The following is a 22,112-nucleotide window of genomic DNA, read 5'->3' as shown; positions in this document are numbered from 1 at the left end:
CACCAATGCAGGCTAAAGTGCATTTGTGGTGTAAGGTACCGGATGTTGGATGAGAAAACCTGCTTTGCAACTAGCGTTCAAATTCACCTCAAAGATGTTCAATAGGGTTAAAGAGTTAGTTCAACTTTAATGACATTTGCAAACAATCCTCTATGCATAAGCCTTCCTGAATACATTAATGTGCAGTCCTCTGTTTTGTAAAATAGTGCTTACTTTTCAAACTGCTTTTCTATTTGGCTCCCCTCTCCATCCTACCTAAGATGCGCAGGCCCCAGTACCTCATGAAAAAGCACTCAGCTTTGTTCCATAGATAATTTTTTCCTGAGGAAGGGGGGGGTCAGCTGAATGACAGGCTGAAAAGATCCAGGGCAGGTATCAGCATGTATCTGCACATTCAGTGGTTACCTGCTGTTTGGGATAGATGGTTGCCTCTAAATGCAATCCACCTGCATCGAGGGTAAGACATTTGTCCCTGACTGCGGGCGACCACTGGATGTGCAGATGCAGCAGCAGAGAGCCCTGACTTCCTTCAGGCTCTTATTCAGTTGTACAGGCTGAGACAGTGATTGGAACACCATTGATCCTGGCCACAGGTATTCACAGTATACTTGCCACACCATTGCCATTTAATACAAATAAATGAGGCTGGATAATAGCCAACTTTACTGTGCAATCTTAGCTGGTGCAGAGGGCTCCATGTTGTGGCAGGCAGTGCATTTCCAACTTTTTTCACTTTTTAAAACTGTGTTCCATAAGGAATGTTTGTAATGGTTTTTAAGAGATAAAAAAAAAGCTGTGAGTGCATTGCCTGCCATAAGATGGTGCCCCTTCCACCTACTCAGGTTGGATACTAAAAATGGATAATAGCGAACCTAAAGTCGGCCATAAACGGTTCAAATCTCAGCAGGTACCGTACGTCAAACATTACAAAGTTAGCATGGTTGAAAAAAAGACACTAGTCCATCCAGTTCAACCTACAGAGAAAATAAAAAAAAAAAAAACAAAAACACTCACAAATCAAAAACCTCCATGTACACAATTCTATACCCACAGTTGATCCAGAGGAAGGAAAAAAAAACTAATAAAGCATGATCTACTTTGCTCCAGTGGGGGGAAATAATTCCACCCTGATCCCTCAAGAGAGGATATTCCCTGGATCAACTTTACCTATAAATATTAGTATCCAGTTATATTTTGTGCCTTTAGGAAAGAATCCAGGCCTTTTTTAAAACCATCTACTGAGCTGGTCAGAACCACATCTGGAGGGAGTCCATTCCACATTTTCACAGCTCTTACTGTGAAGAGACCTTTCCATATTTGAAGGTTATGTCTCTTTTTCTCCAGACATATAATGTACATTACGTAAAACGTAATTGTGACCCATTCAACTGAATGGGATTGCACTGCAGCTGTGTGCAATGCACGTGGTTGCTGCATAGTGGTGTGGGTGTTTTATGAGTTAAAATACACGGTGAGTAAAGGACATAATAGCTTCTCCCCACATCACTCACATCACATCACATCACAAGTGTAAACAAGTCCTTACTGTGCAACCTGAGTAAGTGTAAAGTGCGAACATTTAATAAATTCCTCATGACACAGTTAAAAGATGTGAGTGCACTGCCTGCCACTTTGATGCCCTTTGCCCCTACTCATATTGCACAGTAAGCCTGGGCTGCTGCTGCCTATGTGAATAAGGGAGTCCTGGACAAACGTGTGAGCAGTGGTAGAGAGAGGAAAGCCCTACCAGTCTGTGAAAGTGGACGAGCAGTGAGCAGGCTCAGCATCATATGTCTGTGTGACTGCGTGTTTCCAGACTCCTGGCAAGGTTTGCAGAGCAAAGAAAGGCAACAAACAAGTGCTTCTGGGGTTTGGGCATGATTTAAGAGACAGGAAGGTCATATGATTACATGCAGTAGCTGCAGACTGACAATCTATGTGTTCACTCCTGCAGCTGCACTCTGTGTCGCTCTGTTGCTCAGTGGCAGGCAGTGGTGACCTGTCCATTGGGGGCGTAAATTAGGTGGCCGGAAGCATGGATAGGGGCCGGATGCATGGGCCCCTATCCATGTGTCCGTCCCCCTAATCTACATGCAGGGCGCCAGACGCATGGATTCCAATGGGGGTTTTTTTTTTTGAAGCACGTGATTAGATCCAGGGGCTCTTATAGGCTTCAAAAAAGGTTGGACTCGGGGCGCAGAGCACTGCGCCCTGAGCCCACCCAGTTGTGTGACAATAGAGAATGAATATTCGCTATTGTCACACGGATCCTCCTCCTGGCCAATCATGAAGCGGGTCCTGAGACCCGTTTCCTGATTTGCCGAAAGGAGAAGCCATGCCATTGGCCAAGGAGGAGGGGGGAGACGCAGGAGACTGAGGGGGAAGGCTGCCTGCCTGCCCTCCACATGTCAAGGGTGAGTGAGCCGGCAACCGGGGGGGGGGGGTATGGTGTGGTCCGTCCCCCCCGGACCATGGAGCACAAGCCACCACTGGTGGCAAGCACTGGGCCTGGATGTTTTGGGAGGGTTTAAAGCCCCCTCTCTTCCTTATCTACACTTCTGTACCCTACTCATGCATTCGCAATCCATTCTCTTTCACTCTTGCAGAATGCTGAGCTCAGCTGCTGTGAGAGAAAGCATTAACCACTTTAGCCCCGGATGATTTGGCTGCTCAATGACCAGGCCCTATTTTGCGATTCTGCACTGCGTGAATTTAACGGACAATTGCGCGGTAGTGCGACGCTGTACCCAAATGAAATTTACGTAATTTTTTTCACACAAACAGAGCTTTCTTTTTGTGGTATTTGATCACCTGTGCGATTTTTATTTTTTGCGCTATAAACAAAAAAAGAGCGACAATTTTGAAAAAATAACAATATTTGAGAATTTCATATAAAAAAATGTGAATATCAAAGTTTTTTAGCATTTTAGGCTAATTTGTGTTCTGCTACATATTTTTGGTAAAAAAAAATCGCAATAAGCGTATTTTGATTGGTTTGCGCAAAAGTTATTGCGTTTACTAACTACGGGGAAGATTTATGTCATTTTTATTGTTTTTTTTTTTAACTAGTAATGACGGCGATCTGCATTTTTTTTTTTTTGCGAGACTGCGACATTGCGGCGGACAGATCGGACCCCTGACTGACATTTTTGACACTTTTGGGGGTACCAGTGACATTACTACAGTAATCAGGGCTATAAATATGCACTGTTACTGTAAAAATGACACTGGCAGGGAAGGGGTTAACTTTACTAGTGATCAAGGGGTTAAGTGTGTCCCTAGGGGCCTGATTCTGTCAGGGGGCGTGGCTAGTGAAGTAACCACAGAGACATGCGATCCTATATAGCAGGATCGCATAGCCTCTGTGCTTACTAAGATCGGGATTGGCCGGCGGCCTGTGCGTCGCGAATTCAGCCATACAGATTTCATGGCTGAATTTGCATTGCATTCGGACACAACTCGCACAGGACCCTTTTTTGGGGTCCACACCATATGTGATCCAATTCATGTCCAAACTGACAGATCGCATTGTGATATGCAAACTGATCTGGGGGTGTCGTTAACTTTGTATTGACACCCCCAGCGATTCGCATAGAGCAGTGTGAACTGCCTGCGAGTTAAATGCGATGCGGGAACCTACAGTGGATTTGCAGGGTTCCTGCATCGCATATATGTGAACCGGCACTTAGTCACAATTACAAAGTAACCCAGGGGATTCCTACAGCTGTAATATCACAGAGCTTTCTGACTCATGAAAATCAGCTGCCACTTTTCCCTTGCTGACTTTTAGAACTGATGGGTGATCCAATCTTTTTTTTTTTTTAACAAACAGTTTGCTTTATTGAAAAGTACTGACACAATACACAACAGAATGCAACCTGTGTAACAAGAACATGAAATTTTTATACACGGTATACAGTACAATAACAGAAACATACAACGTGGTTCCAATGATTGTCCGGCAGCGGTTATCCCCAGGGCTAGTATAGAAGAACTCCACGGGGGGAGGTACACAGCAGGAGTTACACCAGGTATAGATCTCCCCACTCCCTGCACCTCACAACCCTAACAGAAGGCAGTAACATAGCCCCGCACAGAGGAGGCAGCAATAGGGAAGAGAAGGAAAAGGGTGGGGGGGCACACATCAACAGAGCAGCATAAGTTTCAACAGTATCCAGGGCCGCCATACCTTCTCACATTTCCAGGGACACCCCCGACTAATATAGGTAAATTTATACAGTGGCAATGCAGCATTAACCATACCCTCCCAGGTCGAGACAGAAGGTGGGGCAGAAGAGGACCACTTACAGATTATAGCCTTCTTAGCATAGTACAAGAGGGTTGACACCAGTATGTTCGTATGGTGGGGTCTCTGGGCAACATCATGTATTTCCAGCAGCGCCAGAGCCGGGGAATGCCGGGGGAAAACACAGGTCCAATCTCGTGTTAAGGGTGTCAAAGAACGAGGACCAGTATGTCCTGGAAATGCAACACAGGGCATTTCCAGGACATACTGTATGTATGTAAGTCCCCAACTGAGAGTGGCATCTGGGGCAGTGGGCTTCCCTATCAGGATACATAGATCTGAGTCTTACCAGGGTGAAGTAAACGTGGTGTAAAAATTTGGTTTGAATAATCTTATCCCAGGAAGAAATTACTAATTTCGGGCCATCCTCCAATTAATCCTCCCAAACCAGGGAGGGGATATCCCCCCCTCCATTGATCCCACAGCTTCTGGAATCTAGGCGACTCCCTACCCACTAGGACCCCGTAGAGCCCCGACAAGGGTTTTTTAGATCCACTTGCGACAACAACTCTTTTACAAGGTCTAATTGCAAAATAGGCTGACTAGGGAATTGGGCTTTCACAGCATGTCTCAATTGTAGGTACCTGAAGTACATCCACCCCGGAAGCTTAAACCGTTTAGCCAGCTGAGTATAACTAAGTAACAGGCCTGAGGGGACAATGTCCCCAAGAGGCTTAACACCATACCGCGCCCAAACGTGTGGGTCAGGGACTGTCCGCAAGTGCAACAGATTGGGATTACCCCACAGCGGCTGCACGGTGGACAAACTATCCGCTCTATGAAATCTATGCCTGGCCGCCTTCCAAACTCTCAGGGTAGTTCAAGTCGGGGTCAGGACATGAGGATAGGCCTCCTCCCCCATACGCAATGTTCTGGAGGTCAGGCAGGGAGCCCAGGTAGGCAGCCTCCACACACACACCGCGGCGTTAGAATGATCGCCCGCAAACCACCAATAAACTGAGACAATAATCGCTGCCCAATAGTACACTCGAAAGTTAGGTAGGGAAAGTCCCACAACCAGCACCGGGAGATGCAGCGTGGATTTTGCCAGTCTCGGCACAGCCCCATTCCAGAGGAAGGAACTGATGACACGGTCTGCCTCCTGGAAGAAGGATGAGGGTATCCACGTTGGCCAATTTCAGAATAGATAAGTGAATTTGGGCAGGAGCATCATCTTCAGGATGCTAATCCTACGTAAAAGGTTAAGAGGGAGTCCAACCTGCAGTTTACGTTTGTCTTTAAGCAGAGTCAACAGCGGTGAGAGCGGTAGGGTAGTCAAACATCCCTCAAGACCTGTACCCCCTAAATACCGAAACTGAGTGACCCATCGCAGTGTAGAAGGGCCTGACAGGGAAGACGCACCATTATCCAGAGGGAATAAGAGAGATTTGGACCAATTCATTTTAATCCCCGAGAAGGATCCAAACTCATCAAAAATACCCAGGGCTGCTATGAGTGAAAGACCTGCATCATTTAGATAAAGAAGGGCATCATCAGCATACAGGGACAGCTTCTCCTCCAACCCCCCCCCCCCACGCGTAAGCCCCGAACCCGGGGGGGAGTCTCTAAAAAGAAATCTCCAATGGCTCCAAAGCCAGGAGATTTCAAAAGCCAAAAGCGAAAAGGGTGGGAGAGAGGGGGCAACCCTGACGGGTACCCCTGTACAGTCTGAAAGAATCAGAGAACCAGGAGTTTGTCCTTACCCTAGCCCGGGAAGCACGGTATAAGAGTTGTACTAGGCGTATAAACTTGGGGCCAAATCCGAATCGACAGAGAGTTTCCCACACGTATTTCCACTCCAGGAAGTCAAACGCCTTTTCGGCATCAAGGGGGGGGGGGGGGGGTGATCCAATCTTACTTTGATAATTCACACTTTAGCGATCTTTTGCTGTTCATTAATTTGTGCATTATAAAAGTAGGCCATTTATTAGGTATGTTCTTCCAAGCAGTACAACAGACCAGATAATTGCACGTAACGCTTTAACGCAACACAGTGCAGCATTCAACACTCTATTTGAATTGTGGTATGCATTAGTCCATTGTGCGTGAGCAGAGGTGCCATTAAAAATTGATTTTTAATTCATACTTACCTGTAAAATCCATTTCTTGAAGTACACCACTGGACACAGAGCCATAAATCATAGCATATGGGTTATATAACCACCTATAGGTGAAGGACACTGGCAACCAATTAGAATTGATGACCCCTTATATAACCCCTCCCACATAGGAAGTATCTCAGTTTTGTAGCAAGCAATAAAAGACCCCATAGAAGAGTGGAGGGACCTCTGTGTCCCTTGATGTACTTCAAGAAATGGATTTTAGAGGTAAGTATGAATTAAAAATAAATTTTTCTTTTTGTACATCACGGGACACAGAGCCATAAATCATAACATATGGGACATCCCAAAGCAATGCATCGAGGGGGACACCATAAAATACCACCATCTAACCCTTAACAGAAGGATTACACCGCTGCCTGCAGCACACTGCAGCCAAAAGCAGACTCCTCCTGGGTCCCAACATCCACTCTATAGAAACGAGTGAACGTATGCACCGACAACCAGGTTGCGGCTTTGCAAATCTGAGCCATAGAGGCTTGATGGCGAAGTGCCCGAGAGGCATCTACTTCTCTGGTAGAATGTGCGTTTACAGGAAAAGGTGAAACCTTTCCTACTAAACCATACGCCTGGATAGTAACCTGGCGAATCCAACAACAAATCGTAGATTTAGATGTTGCCAGTCCCTTTCTGGGGCCTTCTGGCAGTACAAACAAGCTCTCGGTCTTACGAATCTGAGCTGTTTCCTGTAAATAAATCTTAAGTGCATGCATTACAAAAGAACCAGGGGAACCTGCCCCAGAGGTTCAAAAGGCTGTTTTTGCAAAACTGCCAACATCAAATTTAAGTCCCAAGGACACAATGGTGGCTTTACCGGTGGAAGCAAACTGAAAATTCCCCGGATGAAGGTCTGAACCAACGAATGGGAAGCAATCAGTTTCTGGAAAAAAAAGATAAAGCTGAAATCTGCCCTTTAATCGTGCTCAGGGCTAAATTTATATCTACCCCTGCTTGTAGGAAGGATAGAACTCTCCCGATAATATATGTGCGGGGATGCTATTTCCTGGCTTCACACCAGACAATGTAGGATTTCCAGACCCTGTAATAAATATTTCTAGAGACTGGCTTCCTGGCGTTTATCAGTGTATGAACTGCTGGGCCAGACACACCTGCTCTTCCAAGATTAAGGTTTCAGTTGCCAAGCTGTCAAATTTAGAGACTGTATAGCAGGGTGGAATATCGGACCTTAAGAGAGCAAGTCCGGACGCAGTGGAAGGACCCAGGGCCTTGTCACTGCCAACCTCTGGATTTGTGTACCAAATCCTCCTCGGCCAAGCCGGAGCTACCAGAATTACTGGTTTCCCCTCCAGCTGGATCCTGCGCAACAAACGCGATATCAGCTGTACCGGAGGAAAGGCATAGATCAGGGAATACTCCTCCCAAGGAGTCACCAAAGCATCCACTCTGACTGCAAGTGGATCCCTGGTCCTGGACACAAACCTCTCCAATTTGTTGTTGAACCTGGATGCCAACAGATCTATGTCTGGGACCCCCCCCCAGCGTAGGCAGATCAATTGAAAAATCTCAGGATGTAAAGACTATTCCCCTGGAAACATCTGTTGACGGCTCAAGAAATCTGCCGGCCAGTTCTCTTTTCCTGGAATGAACACTGCTGTCAGGCATGGCACAAACTTCTCTGCCCAGGACAGGATAATATCCACCTCTTTCTGGGCTGATTGACTCCTTGTGCCTCCTTAATGGTTGACGTGGCATTGTCAGATTTCACCCTGACAGGGTGACCCCGAAGATTGGGGATCCATAATTTCAGCGCCCGACTGACTGCACGAATTTCCAAAATGTTGATGGGGAGACGACTCTCTACCTAAGACCATTTCCCCTGGACAGTGGCTTCCTCCAGAACCGCTACCCAGCCGGAGAGACTGGCATCTGTAGTCACTACCTTCCAGGTAGCTGGAAAAAAGGATTTCCCCTTCTCCAGATTTCTAGTCAACAACCACCAATTCAGACTCTGTCGTACCCTTCGTAGCAGAGATATGGACCGGTCCAAGGACTATATTTTTCCATTCCACGCAGACAGAATGTTGTTCTGCAAGGGTCTGGCATGGAATTGAACATAGGGAATTGCCTCGATTGTGGACATCATCTTCCCCAGTAACATCATGCAAAGACATATAGATGGATATCTCAGTCTTACTATAGACCGAACCTGACCCCTCAGGTCAGAGACCCTACTTGCTGACAAGAATATTTTGCCTGCATTGTATCGACAAGAAGCCCCAGGTATTCCAGACGCTAGACTGGCTGTAATGCTGACTTTGTTTCAGTAGTTCAGTATTCAACCCAGATGTTCCAAAAAATGTACCGTCTGAACAATATTTTGGCTTAGAACCTATTAGTAATAGATCGTCCAGATATCCTATTACAGATATCCCTCGGGACCTTAGAGCAGCCAATACTGGAACTAGGATCTTTGTGAACAGTCTTGAAGCTGTGGCCAACCCAAAGGGTAGGGCCACAAACTGGAAATTATGGTTTCCAATCGCAAAACGAAGGAACCTTTGATGGCTCTGAAATATAGGCAAATGAAGATTCCACCCATGGCCTTGAGAACTGCAGGAGCCTTCACCTCACACAGGCGAGTGGGGGCGCCCCTTCACTGAGAGGGCTTAGAGGAAGACTTGGCTGATCAGGGCTTTTTCTGACATTGCCCCAAAGGCTTGGGACCGGATGCAGACGGTTGAGGCCGCCGCCACTGCATGGAATTGAAAGCACTGATATTATGAGTGCTGGGGATCTTAAAGGAAGGATGCCTGCTCTTCCTCTTTACAGGTAGCAACGTACTCTTCCCCCCCAAGATTATTTGGATATATTTATTCAGATCATCACCAAAAAGGCGTTCTCCCTGAACGGGGAAACTTGCCAGTAATTTATTACATGATAATTCCACAGACCAGCTCTTTAACTAAAGTATTCTGCGCAAATGCACGGTCATCAGAGCAAACTGTGATATTTGCTTTAAGGAGTCCATAAGAGCATCAACTGCGAAACACAAAGTGCGAGGTAGATCTGACCGATCTTCCACAGAATCTCCTTGAGAAGGAACTGTCTTGGCTACTCGCTTTATGCGGTCTTTCAAAGACTGACACACTCCTATGGCTGCTACTGCTGGTTGTACTGCAGAACCTGCAACCGCAAAGGAGGCTTTCAATAAAGATTCCAACTTTTTATCCGCTGGATCTTTAAAAACCTGGGCATTATCCACAGGACAGGTTAAATTCTTGTTAACCGAAGGAATGGCTGCATCCACAGTGGGAATTTTCCATCTCTTAGAAAACTTATCCTCCATAGGATATAACAATGAAAACATTTTAGGAGGCACAAACATCCTATCCGGATGATCCCAGTCATTATAAACTTCGGGCTCCAAAAATGGATGCATGGGAAAAGACAGAGGACTCTGAGGAGAGCGCAATGAGCCTAGGGAGGAGAAAGAGGTTTCAGTTGTCTCTAAGGGCGGGAGTTTAAACTCAGCCCAGACCATCTCAGCAAGAAACTGGATAAACAATCTCTGGGATTGAGAGGCTAATAGAGATTCCTCTGACTCTGACACCCCGGAAGTGGAAATTTCAGCTTGACCTTCTATAGGGTCACCCTCAGCTACATCTTCCACATCCTCTGCCCAATCCTGAACTGATTCAGGGGGCGGCTCAGGAGAGTGGGATCTAACCCGCTTTTTTTCCTCCATGTGGTGCTGCAATCATGTTAGCAATCCTACCCTCTAGGCGGGCTAATGCCGATGCCAAATCGTCCTTGGTAACATAGGCTGTAGCAGAAGTACACGGAGTAGCTACTATGCCTGACAACCGTAATGGCTCAGACTGGCTAATTGCCTCTGGCTTATCAGTAGACACAGTGGAAGCACGACTAGGACCTTCAGGGCCTGACGGTGGCATCATAGTGCCCTTTCCAACTGTGCTCCCTCCAGCCCTCTTTCGGGCAGACATTGCTTTATAGCAAGACAAACTTGAGGTACTACCTTTAAAGTATACTCAAGGTCTGTGCCAAGCTTATACAGCCTAATGCACACAACACTGATTACCTAAGATACAGGACCTATTAGTGCCAGTAACATACACCCACAGTGACTCAAGCAACCCAGCTGCTGTTGCTCTGTGTCCCTTTCAGCCTATGACCAAAGTTAGTGTGTTGGAAACAGTTCCTTGCAGAACGTGCCCTTTTATGCATGTGCAACGTGGTGTGTGGCGTCCGCGTGCACGCCAAATCGCGTTAAAACACGCCTACCACGCGGCGTACGCCTGTACTTAAATGCGGAGTTTCCCGCATGTTCGAATAGGCGTACGCCATAGACACGCGATCCAGCAGAGGCAAAAATGCGGACGCTTATTTGCTACGGCGAACACAACAAACAAATGGGGGTGAGAGCAGTTTAGGCTGAATCTTGTTTGTCATAGCTGATACTTTTCAGGTGATCAGCTCAGGGAAAGAAACATTGTAACAATATGCTTTAAACATACAGTATCTCACAAAAGTGAGAAAACCCCCACATTTTGTAAATATTTTATTATATCTTTTCATGTGACAACACTGAAGAAATTACACTTTGCTACAATGTAAAGTAGTGCGTGTACAGCTTGTATAACAGTGTACATTTGCTGTCCCCTCAAAATAACAACACCCAGCCATTAATGTCTAAACCGCTAGCAACAAAAGTGAAAATGTCCATACTGGGCCCATTTAGCCATTTACCCTCCCTGGTTTCATGTGACTCGTTATTATTACAAGGTCTCAGGTGTGAATGGGAAACAGGTGTGTTAAATTTGGTGTTATTGCTCTCACTCTCGCATCCTGGTCACTAGATGTTCAACATGGCACCTTACATAGTTACATAGTTACATAGTAGGTGAGGTTGAATAAAGACAATAGTCCATCCAGTTCAACCTGTGTAGGTGTGTGTGGCTGTAATCATCTCACATACCCCTGAATGTTCTGATCCTTGAGATGTAAGTCTAAGAGTCTTTTGAAAGCCACCATACTACCCGCAGAAACCACCTCTTGTGGTAGAGAATTCCACAATCTTGTAGCCCTAACAGTAAAGAACCCCCCACGTTGCCTGAGGTTAAAACGCTTCTCCTCTAATCGCATTGTATGCCCTCGAGTCCTCATGCAATCCCTTCGAATGAACAGCTTTTTTTCTAAGCTGGGATCCCCATTAAGATATTTATAAATTGCTATCATGTCCCCCCTCAGACGTCTCTTCTCCAGGGAGAATAAATCGAGCGATTGTAGACGCTCTTCATAGTCAAGGTCCTCCAATCCCCTAATTAGTTTAGTTGCCCTTCTCTGGACTCTCTCCAGCTCCAACACATCCCTCCTGAGGACTGGCGACCAGAACTGGACAGAATACTCCAGATGCGGTCGGACCAGAGTTTTATAAAGTGGAAGGATTATAGTCTTATCTCTGGAATACATCCCTTTCTTTATGCATGCCAATATTCTGCTGGCTTTGGCAGCTGCCGCTTGACATTGCATGCTGTTGCCTAATCTATCATCAACCAAGACTCCCAGATCCTTCTCCATTTTTGATTCCCCCAAGGGTTCCCCTCCTAACGTGTATTGTGCTTTTATGTTTTTAGTCCCCAAGTGCAAAACCTTACACTTCTCCACGTTAAACCTCATTTGCCATGTCGTTGCCCACTCTGTAATTTTGTCCAGGTCATTCTGTAGGATATCTGCTTCATGCTGTGCAGTTATTGCTCTGGCCAATTTTGTGTCATCTGCAAAAACTGATATCGAACTACTGATCCCGACCTCAATGTTGTTTATGAATAAATTGAACAAGGTTGGTCCCAGGACTGAGCCCTGGGGCACCCCGCTTACTACCTCAGACCAGTCTGAGTATGCGCTGTTTATTACCACTCCTTGGACACGCCCTTTAAGCCAATTCCGTATCCAAGAGCAAACCCTGCTGTTGATACCTGCAGATCTTATTTTATAAATTAAGCGCTTGTGGGGAACTGTATCAAACGCCTTAGCGAAATCCAAGTACACCACATCCACTGGTCTCCCCCTATCTAGCTCACAGCTCACCTCCTCGTAAAATGTTAATAGATTGGTTTGACAAGAACGCCCATTTGTAAACCCGTGCTGATTACTGCTGATGATGTTGTTGTCTTTAGCAAACTCTACGATATAGTCCCTTATCATCCCCTCCAGAAGTTTACATACTATTGATGTCAAACTGACAGGCCTATAATTTCCCGGGATATGCCTCTGGCCCTTTTTGAATATCGGAATCACGTTAGCTTTCTTCCAATCCCCTGGTACATCTCCTGTCCTAATACTGTCAGCAAAGATCAGGAACAGTGGTCTGGATATAACCTTACTGAGTTCCTTGAGTACTCTCGGATGTACGCCATCCGGGCCTGGTGATTTGTTTGTGTCGAGTTTATCCAGCCTTTCCCTGATTTCACCCTCTGTTAGCCATAGTGGCAAGTCCTGTGTATTACTACTAACCAAACAGTCATGGTCAGTGTACCCCTCCGTTTCCTGTGTAAAGACTGACGAGAAAAAAGCATTCAGCACGGTTGCTTTTTCAGTGTCCTCTGTAACCATCCTCCCATCATTGTTAATTATGTGTGCAATATGCTCTGCCCTAGTTTTTTTTGCTGTTGATATATTTAAAGAATTTCTTTGGGTTTTTTTTACTATCCTCCGCTATTTGTCTCTCAAAGTTGATTTTAGCCATGGCAAAGAACTCTCTGAGGTTTTGAAAAACATAATTGTTGCTCTACATTAAGATAGCCTAGGATATAAGAAAATTGCAAATACCCTGATACTGAGCTGCAGCATGGAGGCCAAGACCACACAGTGGGTTAACAGGACTGGTTCCACTCAGAAAAGGCCTCGCCATGGTCGACCAAAGCAGTTGAGTGCACGTGGTCAGTCTCACATCCAGAGGTTGTCTTTGGGAAATAGACGTATGAGTGCTGCCAGCATTGCTTCAGAGGTTGAAGGGGTGGGGGGTCAGCCTGTCAGTGCTTAGACCTTACACTGCATCAAATTGGTCTGCATTGCTGTCATCCCAGAAGGAAGCCTCTTTTAAAGATGATACACAAGAAAGCCCGAACAAAGTTTGCTGAAGACAAGCAGACTAAGGACATGGATTACTGGAACCATGTCCTGTGGTCTGATGAGACCAAGATAAACTTATTTGGTTTAGATGGTATCAAGCATGTGTGGCGGCAACCAGGTGAGGAGTACAAAGACAAGTGTGTCTTGCCTACAGTTAAGCATGGTGGTGGGAGTGTCATGGTCTGGGGCTGCATGAGTGCTGCCGCCACTGTGAGACTACAGTTAATTGAGGGAACAATAAATGCCAACATATACTGTGACATACTGAAACAGAGCATGATCCCTTCCCTTCGAAAACTGGGCCTAAGGGCAGTATTCCAACATGATAACGACCCCAAACACACCTCCAAGATGACCACCGCCTTGCTAAAGATGCTGAGGGTAAAGGTGATGGACTGACCAAGCACGTCGCCAGACCTAAACCCTATTGAGCATCTGTGGGGCATCCTCAAATGGAAGGTGGAGGAACACAAGGTCTCCAACATCCACCAGCTTTGTGATGTCATCATGGAGGAGTGGAAGAGGACTCCAGTGGCAACCTGTGTAGCTCTGGTGAACTCCATGCCCAAGAGGGTTAAGGCAATGCTGGAAAATAATGGTGGCCACACAACATATTGACACTTTTGGCCAAATTTAGACATTTTTACTTAGGGGTGTACTCACTTTTGTTGCCAGCGGTTTAGACATTAATGACTGTGTGTTGAGTTATTTTAAGGGGACAGCACATTTACAAGCAGAAATACATTTGCAATTTTTAACTTTTTAAGGTCTTTGTTTGTTGTGTAAATATTTAAAATGGACTCCCCAGGCCGCAGGAAACTGCTCTAAGCAAGAATCCAATCTTCACAGTGAGCATGATCTTAGAGACCTTCAAGGACTGGGTCCCCTATATAAGAGGGGCCAATGCCTTGGACCTGTAGAGTACCCTGCACGAAGCACCTTTGGGGTTTGGTATTCCAAGGGTCTGGATCCCAGGGTCCAGCGCCTAAAAAGGGCAGCGTTACAGACAAAACCTTATATCTGCTTCTTGAGGCTTGGGTACCATCCTTTTAGTCCATTGACTGTTTTAGATGTATCAGATAGCCAACCCCTTAGATCCAGCGATCTTTGTTTGGGGTATGATAGCATAATCTTCTTTCTTCTTTTTTGAAACCTAACAAACATGTGGAGCACCTCTCCACAGCATTCTTCACCTTTTAGACACTGGCGAAAAAACTGAGGTACTTCCTTTGTGGGAGGGGTTATATAGGGGATCGTCAATTCTGATTGGTTGCCAGTGTCCTTCACCTATAGGTGGCTATATAACCCTTATATTATGATTTATGGCTCTGTGTCCCGTGATATATGAAAATAAATTGTCCTAAGGTGTGAATAGGGTGCAGTAATGACAAAGCAACTTGACCAGAGATTATGATTTAACCTAATATTTTTATTAATCTAATGGATAACTGCTTGCTTCAATCTACAGATTACAGAAACCTGATGTTTGACCCAGAGACAGCCAACAAACACATTATAATATCAGATCAGAATTGTAAAGCCACACATAAGACATGTTCAAGGGGTAATACTGTTCCTGAATCCCCCAAGAGATTTCAAAGCTGGCAGGTGATGTGCACGGAAGGATTCTCGGAGGGAAGCCATTACTGGGAGGTGGAGATATCAACCTTCTTTGTGCAGATAGGGGTAGCCTACAATTCCTTAAAACGTATTAAAGAAATGGAAAACCAAATTGGAAGAAACAGCTGTTCATGGAGTTTGGAGTTACGGAGCATGGGCCACTCTGCTTGGCATGGTAACAAAGAAGTTCAGCTGAAGCTACCAATGTACAGAAGGATTGGTGTTCATTTAGACTGTGCGGCTGGCAGCATTACCTTCTATGGCATCAAGGATGGGGGTCTGGAAAATCTTCATATGTTCCACTGTGTTTTCTTTGAAAGATTGTACCCTGTATTTTGGATTGGAGAAGACGTCAGTATCAAACTGCACCATGTGTAAAATAATCTAGGGGAGGACGGGGCAGTGTAAATAAAAAAATCTAGTTATGCCGTATAAAAACATACTTGAAAAAGAACCACCTGTGCACAGTGTTGGGGCTGTTTTATACCTCTGTATGGTCAGTGTTTAAAGCATGTATTAGGTGTTTAGAGCCCAACCTGATGCCTCTCACATGACAGGTAAAAAAGTAAAAAGGTGCAGACAAATTGGGGGCGGGCATGCCCCGTTAAATTTTTATATGTTTTGAAAAAAGGTTTAGAGGGGTAGCAAAGGTGTCATAATGGGCCCAAAAGTCCACCCTCTTGTATTTTGATATCCTTTTTGTGAACAGGTTGCCAAAACTGAATATTTCAGAGGTCTTGTCTTACCAGAGGTTTGTACAGGGCCATAATATATTCTTTCTCTGGAATCTATACCTCTTTTACAAGGAAAGTATTTTGCTTGCTTTAGAAACTGCAACAATGTCATTTATAAATATATTAAAAAGTAAGGGTCCCAACACTGAACCTTGGGATACATCACTATTAACCTTAAACCTTTCTAAGTATGAATCATTAATCACTACTCTCTGAATTCAGTCTTATATCCAGTTTTCTATCTATTTACAAATTGATCTTTCCAAGCCTGTAGACTTTACCTTACACATTAGCCTTGTGTGGGGAACTGTGTTAAACACTTTTGCAAAATCCAAGTATACAATATATATAGCAATTCCTGTGTCTAAGGTTTTGCTTACCTCCCCATAAAAAGAACTCAGATTTGTTTGACAACTTCTGTCTTTCATGAATCCATGCGGTTTATTGCTTAAATATTTATCTGGCAAAACTCACCTATGTGGTCTTTTATTAAATTCTCCAGTATCTTCCTAATGATAGAAGTTAAACTAACAGGTCTATAGTTACTTCGTTAAGACTTTGACCCCTTTCTAAATATAGGCACCGCATTGGCCCTACATCAATCCACTGGTACTATGCCAGTCATTAAAGAGTCCCTAAAAATTAGAAACAATGGCTTTGAAATGACAGAGCTCAATTCTTTTAGGACATAGGGGTGTATGCCCTCTGGTCCAGGTGCTTTATTCACCTTTATTCTGTCTAAATTTTTTCTGGACCGTATCAAATTTGAGCCACAGTGGTTTATTTGGAGCTATGTCAATATCATCCCCATTATGGACTTGAGCTTCCCCATGCTCCTTTGTATACACAGAGCTTAAGAAGGTATTTCATAAATTTGCCTTCTCTTTCTCCCCAGTCACCCACTCCAGGTTATTGTGCAAAGGACCTACATGCTCTCAGATGTGACCTTTCTACTATTAATAAATTTGAATAATTTTTTGGGTGTTTGTCATACTCTCTTTTGCAATCTGTTGTTTGTTTTGAGTTTTTGCAGCCTTGATTTCCTTTTTACATATTCTGTTATGATCTTTGTAATGTTTCCTTTACTGGTATATTTTTTAAAAGCTGGTTTCTTATTATTTGGCTTATCAAGGACCGTTAAGACTGCACACACATCGAGATCCGTTCGTGTGGTATATTGTATCCATCACAAGTGCATAGTGATCACGGATCCATGTATTTTAATATATAGGTTTGTTATTGTGCTATGTTATTTCTGTCTTTTTAACAATATTGCAATAAAGTTGTATATGTTTTTTATATAGTGGTGTTGTGACTGCATCCTTCCAACCATACACATGCCGATATAGTCCCGCTTTTCTGGACCTCCCTGGTCTTTGGTTTTCTGGTTTCTTGTTACTTATAGCTTTTTTACCTTTGGCCATGAGCCACATTTATTTTTAGCCTTTTAATCTTATTGCCCATATAGTCATTTTGAAGAATTCTTATTTCTCTTCTGTGTTCATCAATGCCAATATTTCCCCCAGTCTCAAGCCCCGTACACACGATCAGATTATCGAACAATCTGTCGTCCGTTTTTTGTGGCATGCTAGTCTGATGTGGAAAGTGAAGAGGTTATTTTCATACGAATTTTCCCGTACGACAAAATTCTACTTCAGAAGTGATGTCATGTGTTGGATTGTTTTGTACTGTATGTGTTCTTTCATCTCTGAGCATGCCTAGTCTTGCTCTTAAGATTTTTTTCCGTCAAACTGTACTAATGAGACGAAAATCGGACGTTGTGCCGACGGATGATAAAAATTTTACAGCATGCAGATCAGGATTTTTTCGGCCGAAATGTCTGAGTTGGCTGTCGAAAGCACCATACTAACAATCCGAAAATCGGCAGATCGCTGATGGCATATTTTATGTTAAGGGGCACGCTAATGGGCATATTTTATGTTGAGCGCAACGCTGATTTACACGTTTTGTTTTGCCCATCAGCGTGCCCCCTAACATAAAATGTGCCCATCAGCGTGCCCCCTAACATAAAATGTGCCCATCAGAGTGCCCCGAACATAAAAATGTGCCCATCAGCGTGCCCCCTAACATAAAATGTGCCCATCAGCGTGCCCCCTAACATAAAATATGCCCATCAGAGTGCCCCCGAACATAAAAATGTGCCCATCAGCGTGCCCCTTATTTTATGTTAAGGGTCACGCTGATGGGCAAATTTTATGCTAAGGGGCATGCTGATGGGCACATTTTATGTTAGGGGGCACGCTGATGGGCACATTTTATGTTAGGGGGCACGCTGATGGGCACATTTTACACATTTTATGTTAGGGGGCACGCTGATGGGCACATTTTACACATTTTATGTTAGGGGGCACTCTAATGGGCATATTTTATGTTAAGAGCAACGCTGATGGACACGTGTTTGTTTTGCCCATCTTTCTGAGTCATACCACAGACTTCAGATTCGGACCTCGGCCCAAAGAAAATTTTGGCGACCAGACCTCCTTGAATTTTAATTCATTACCCCTGCTTTATGGAGGGATCGGGGGTCTAAAAGACCCTAGACTCCTCCACTGCACTTCCATGTATTCAAAACGCCGAAAACTGCATTTTTGAATACATTCACTGTCTGTCTAAAAACTGGCTCTAATTATTTATGTAAGCTTTTTTTTTTCCATAATAATTCCTTATTTAGAAAATGTTGCCATTTTACAACAGAAAGGAAACTGATAATTGGGTCCTGTGGAAATCTTTATCGACTGAACAGGAATCATTACACCCCCATATTAAAGGCACACTAAATGAACAAAGTGAAGTCCATTTTTAGCCCCCACCCTGCATCAGCCATGATTACTTTAAATTCTTGCAGTTAGCCTAGGTTCACACTGAGGCCGTTTTGAAATTGCGCGAGTTCATCTGAACTTGCACAATTTCAAGCCGGCATTTCAGTCCGACTTTGGGGGCGATTTTACAGACATCTGTATGGGTTCCTGCTCAGATGTCTGTGGAAATCACCCTCCCAAATCGCCAAAAGTAGTACAGAAACTACTTTTGGGAATCGGTACGGTGCCACAAAGTTAGTGTCGCACCGATTCGGATGGTGCCATTGCCAGCAACTGGCTGCGATTTGACATGTAAAATCGCATGTCAAATTGGACCAATGTGAACACGGGCTAAATAATGTAGTAAAGAGGTATATTACTGCCCTAATTTAGTCCCAGTCACCACCTTATAATCACATTACAATCAATGAGTTGTTACTGGGATGACAGAAGCTCAACTCCAGGCAGATATAAAAGACACATATAAATGCAGCTCTGTATTTCTCAATATATACCGTATTAATAAATGTATTATATAAATGCAAGAAGAGTAAGTACCTGAATGTGATTTGTCAGCCTCTTGTAAACATCCTGATAGAGCAGGGGTCTCCAAAGTTTCTAAGCAAAGGGCCAGATTACCGTCCTTCAGGTTTTAGGGGGTCCAGACTGTGGCCAGGGAGGAGTAGAAAATGCCCCACCATTGGTTTCAATAGAAGGAATAGTACCCCTTTGTTGATATTAATGAGAATATTTGTGCCCCAATGATGGTGTCAGTAGGGGGAATGGTGCTCCATCATTGGTGTCAATTGGTGGAATGGTGCTCCAAGGGCCAGATAAAGGCAAGCAAAGGGCCACAGTTTGGAGACCACTGTGATAGAGGATTAGTGGAAAGAGCACAGTGACAGAGATGGGCTGAATGAGAGAAATAATTTGGATTTGCTCATCTGTGATAATCAGCAGTGCTGGCTTTTGTATGCAGGGGCTGTTTAGCTGAGAATTTTCCATCTAGCTCCTTCAAAAAAAGTCCATTGTAAAGTACATTCTTTGTTAAGCCAAGTGGTGCCGACAGAGCCACCTACAGAACAAATTTTTTGATTGATTCACCGGGAATCAGCCAAAATTTAAACCGTGTAGGGCTACTTTTTTGCTTCTCTCTTCATTGTCCAGTCACAGTCTGTGGGAGGGGAAATTCCTTTAAAGGCCCCTTTCACACTTGTGCGACTTGTCAGGCGATTTGGGACTGCAAAATCGCATGACAAGTCAATCTCCATTATTTCCAATGAGTGCCATTCATATCTGTGGGACTTGAAGTCGCACCGACTCCAAAGTAGTCCCTGCACTATTTTGGCACAATTTTGGTGTGTTTTGAGGCCAAAGACATTCAAGCCCAGTCAAACTCGCATCAAAATCGTGTCAAAATTGCGGCAACAACGTCGCAGCAAAATCGCGGTAAAATCGTGCAACTTTGAAGTCGCAAAAGTGTGAAAGGGGACTAAATGTTATTGTGGTAGAGCTTTGTAAATCTCAGATCTGATGTACGGAAATGCAATTCCTACAGCAGGTAAAACCATTAGCATATATGTATTTTACGATATCTACAGTAGCTGTTTGCCTGGAGTTCAGCTTTAATCTTCACGCTTTTGCATGCCTAAATTTTTTATTTATTTTTTGCATGTTGCATTAAGCATACCCAATTATACTTCCACTGGCTACAAAACATATCTGGCAATTTTTGTTCTGTCTGTATGCGTGCAGGGGTTCCAATGAATGACAATAAACAGCAACATGAGCATTGGCTTATAAGCCCTTGTTTTGTACAAAAACACATGCAAAAAAAGTGTAGTATGAATGCACTGGGAGAGCAACTCTGCCATCTTGTTTTTAAGCTTTGCCAGTTGTGGATTAGTAATGACAATTCCCAGTAAATGAAACCAATAGTGTAGCAGACCCCTTAAGGTACACTACTGTGCAAAGGTTTTAAGGCAGGTATGAAAAAATTCAGAAACTTAAGAATGCTTTTCAGAAATAGAAGTGCTAATAGTTTTATTTTTTTATCAATTAACAAAATGGAAAGTATATGAACAGAAGAGAAATCCAAATCAAATCAATATATGGTGTGACCACCCTTTGCCCTCAAAACAGCATCCGTTCTTTACGTTACACTTGCACACAGTTTTTTGTAGGAACGTGGCAGGTAGGTTGTTCCAAACATCTCGGAGATTTAACCACAGATCTTCTGTGAATGTTGGCTGCCTCAAATCCTTCTGTCTCTTTATGTAATCCCTGACAGACTCTGATGTTGAGATCAGGGCTCTATGGGGGCCAAACCATCACTTCCATGACCCTTGTTCTTTTTTACGCTAAAGATATTATATGGCCTGTGACATGAAACAGTATTCCACAACCTCACCTAAGCAGCAGCATTTGGCTGTTCCTCATACAGTTTTATGTCTCCTACACAGCTGTTTCTGATTCAGTTAATGACTGTGTTTCAATCTATATTGATGTAGCCAGGAGCTGGCTAAATAAAGGCCCATACACACGATAAGAAAATCTGAAGGGAAAATTTGTCCGACGACCGATCTGCCGATTTTCGGATTGTTAGTATGGTGCTTTCGACAGCCAACTCCGACTTTTCGGCTGACAAAATCCTGATGTGCAGGCTATAAAATTTTTGTTGTCCGTAATACAACATCTGATTTTCGTCTCATTAGTACAAATTTCGACAGAAAAAAATCTTAAGAGTAAGACTAGGCATGCTCAGAGAGAAAGAACACATACAAAGCAACCCAACACATGACATCACTTCTGAAGTAGAATTCTGTCGTACGGGAAAATTCGTATGAAAATAACCTCTTCACTTTCCACATCAGACTAGCATGCCACAAAAAACGGACGACAGATCGTTCGGTAATCTTATTGTGTGTACGGGGCTTTACCTGTAATGGCAAGAAACACTAAGCAGCATCGCCACAGGAAGATTTTTATTCCCCAATGCACAGCACAGACTCTGGTGAGGCTTCCTGAATGCAGAGCAGGTAAAGACTAGTGATCGACTGCCGATATTTTGGCCATCGCATATCGGTATCGGCCGATATTGGCTGATATTTTTGTACATTTAAAATTTTGCAAAATAAACACAAATTTCAACACAAATCTGTTCCTGAACATGCAAAACTTTATTAACATTTTTAACATTAAGGGCTCGTTCTTTACACCTTAACTGCATGAAAACTGATAGGTAAACTTCAATTGCAGGGACATTTAGTTTCACATCATTCTGATTGTGCATTAATGCATAAAAAACTGCTGCAGTAGTGCACTCACTCCCTGCAATAACTTTAAATCACTACTGCAGTGCAGTTCGTGCAAAACTGCTAGAAAAAAAAGCTAGACAACA

The 22,112-nt window shown here is 44.0% G+C and overlaps 1 protein-coding gene across 1 annotated transcript in view; it reads left to right on the top strand.

Moving 5' to 3' along the window:
- Positions 1-15,630, top strand: part of TRIM65 (tripartite motif containing 65) — a 63,681-nt gene extending 48,051 nt beyond the window's left edge. Inside the window, exon 6 of the mRNA XM_082271327.1 lies at positions 15,008-15,630. Coding sequence (XP_082127453.1) covers positions 15,008-15,537 — 530 coding nt within the window. The 3' untranslated portion in view covers positions 15,538-15,630. The remainder of the gene's footprint in view (positions 1-15,007) is intronic.
- Positions 15,631-22,112: the final 6,482 nt, after the last annotated feature.

The sequence above is a fragment of the Pelophylax lessonae genome, assembly GCF_965119305.1.
Source record: "Pelophylax lessonae genome assembly, chromosome: 11".
Classification (NCBI taxonomy): domain Eukaryota; kingdom Metazoa; phylum Chordata; class Amphibia; order Anura; family Ranidae; genus Pelophylax; species Pelophylax lessonae.
The sequence above is the reverse complement of the archived record's forward strand: the minus strand, read 5'-3'. Positions and strand labels throughout refer to the sequence as shown.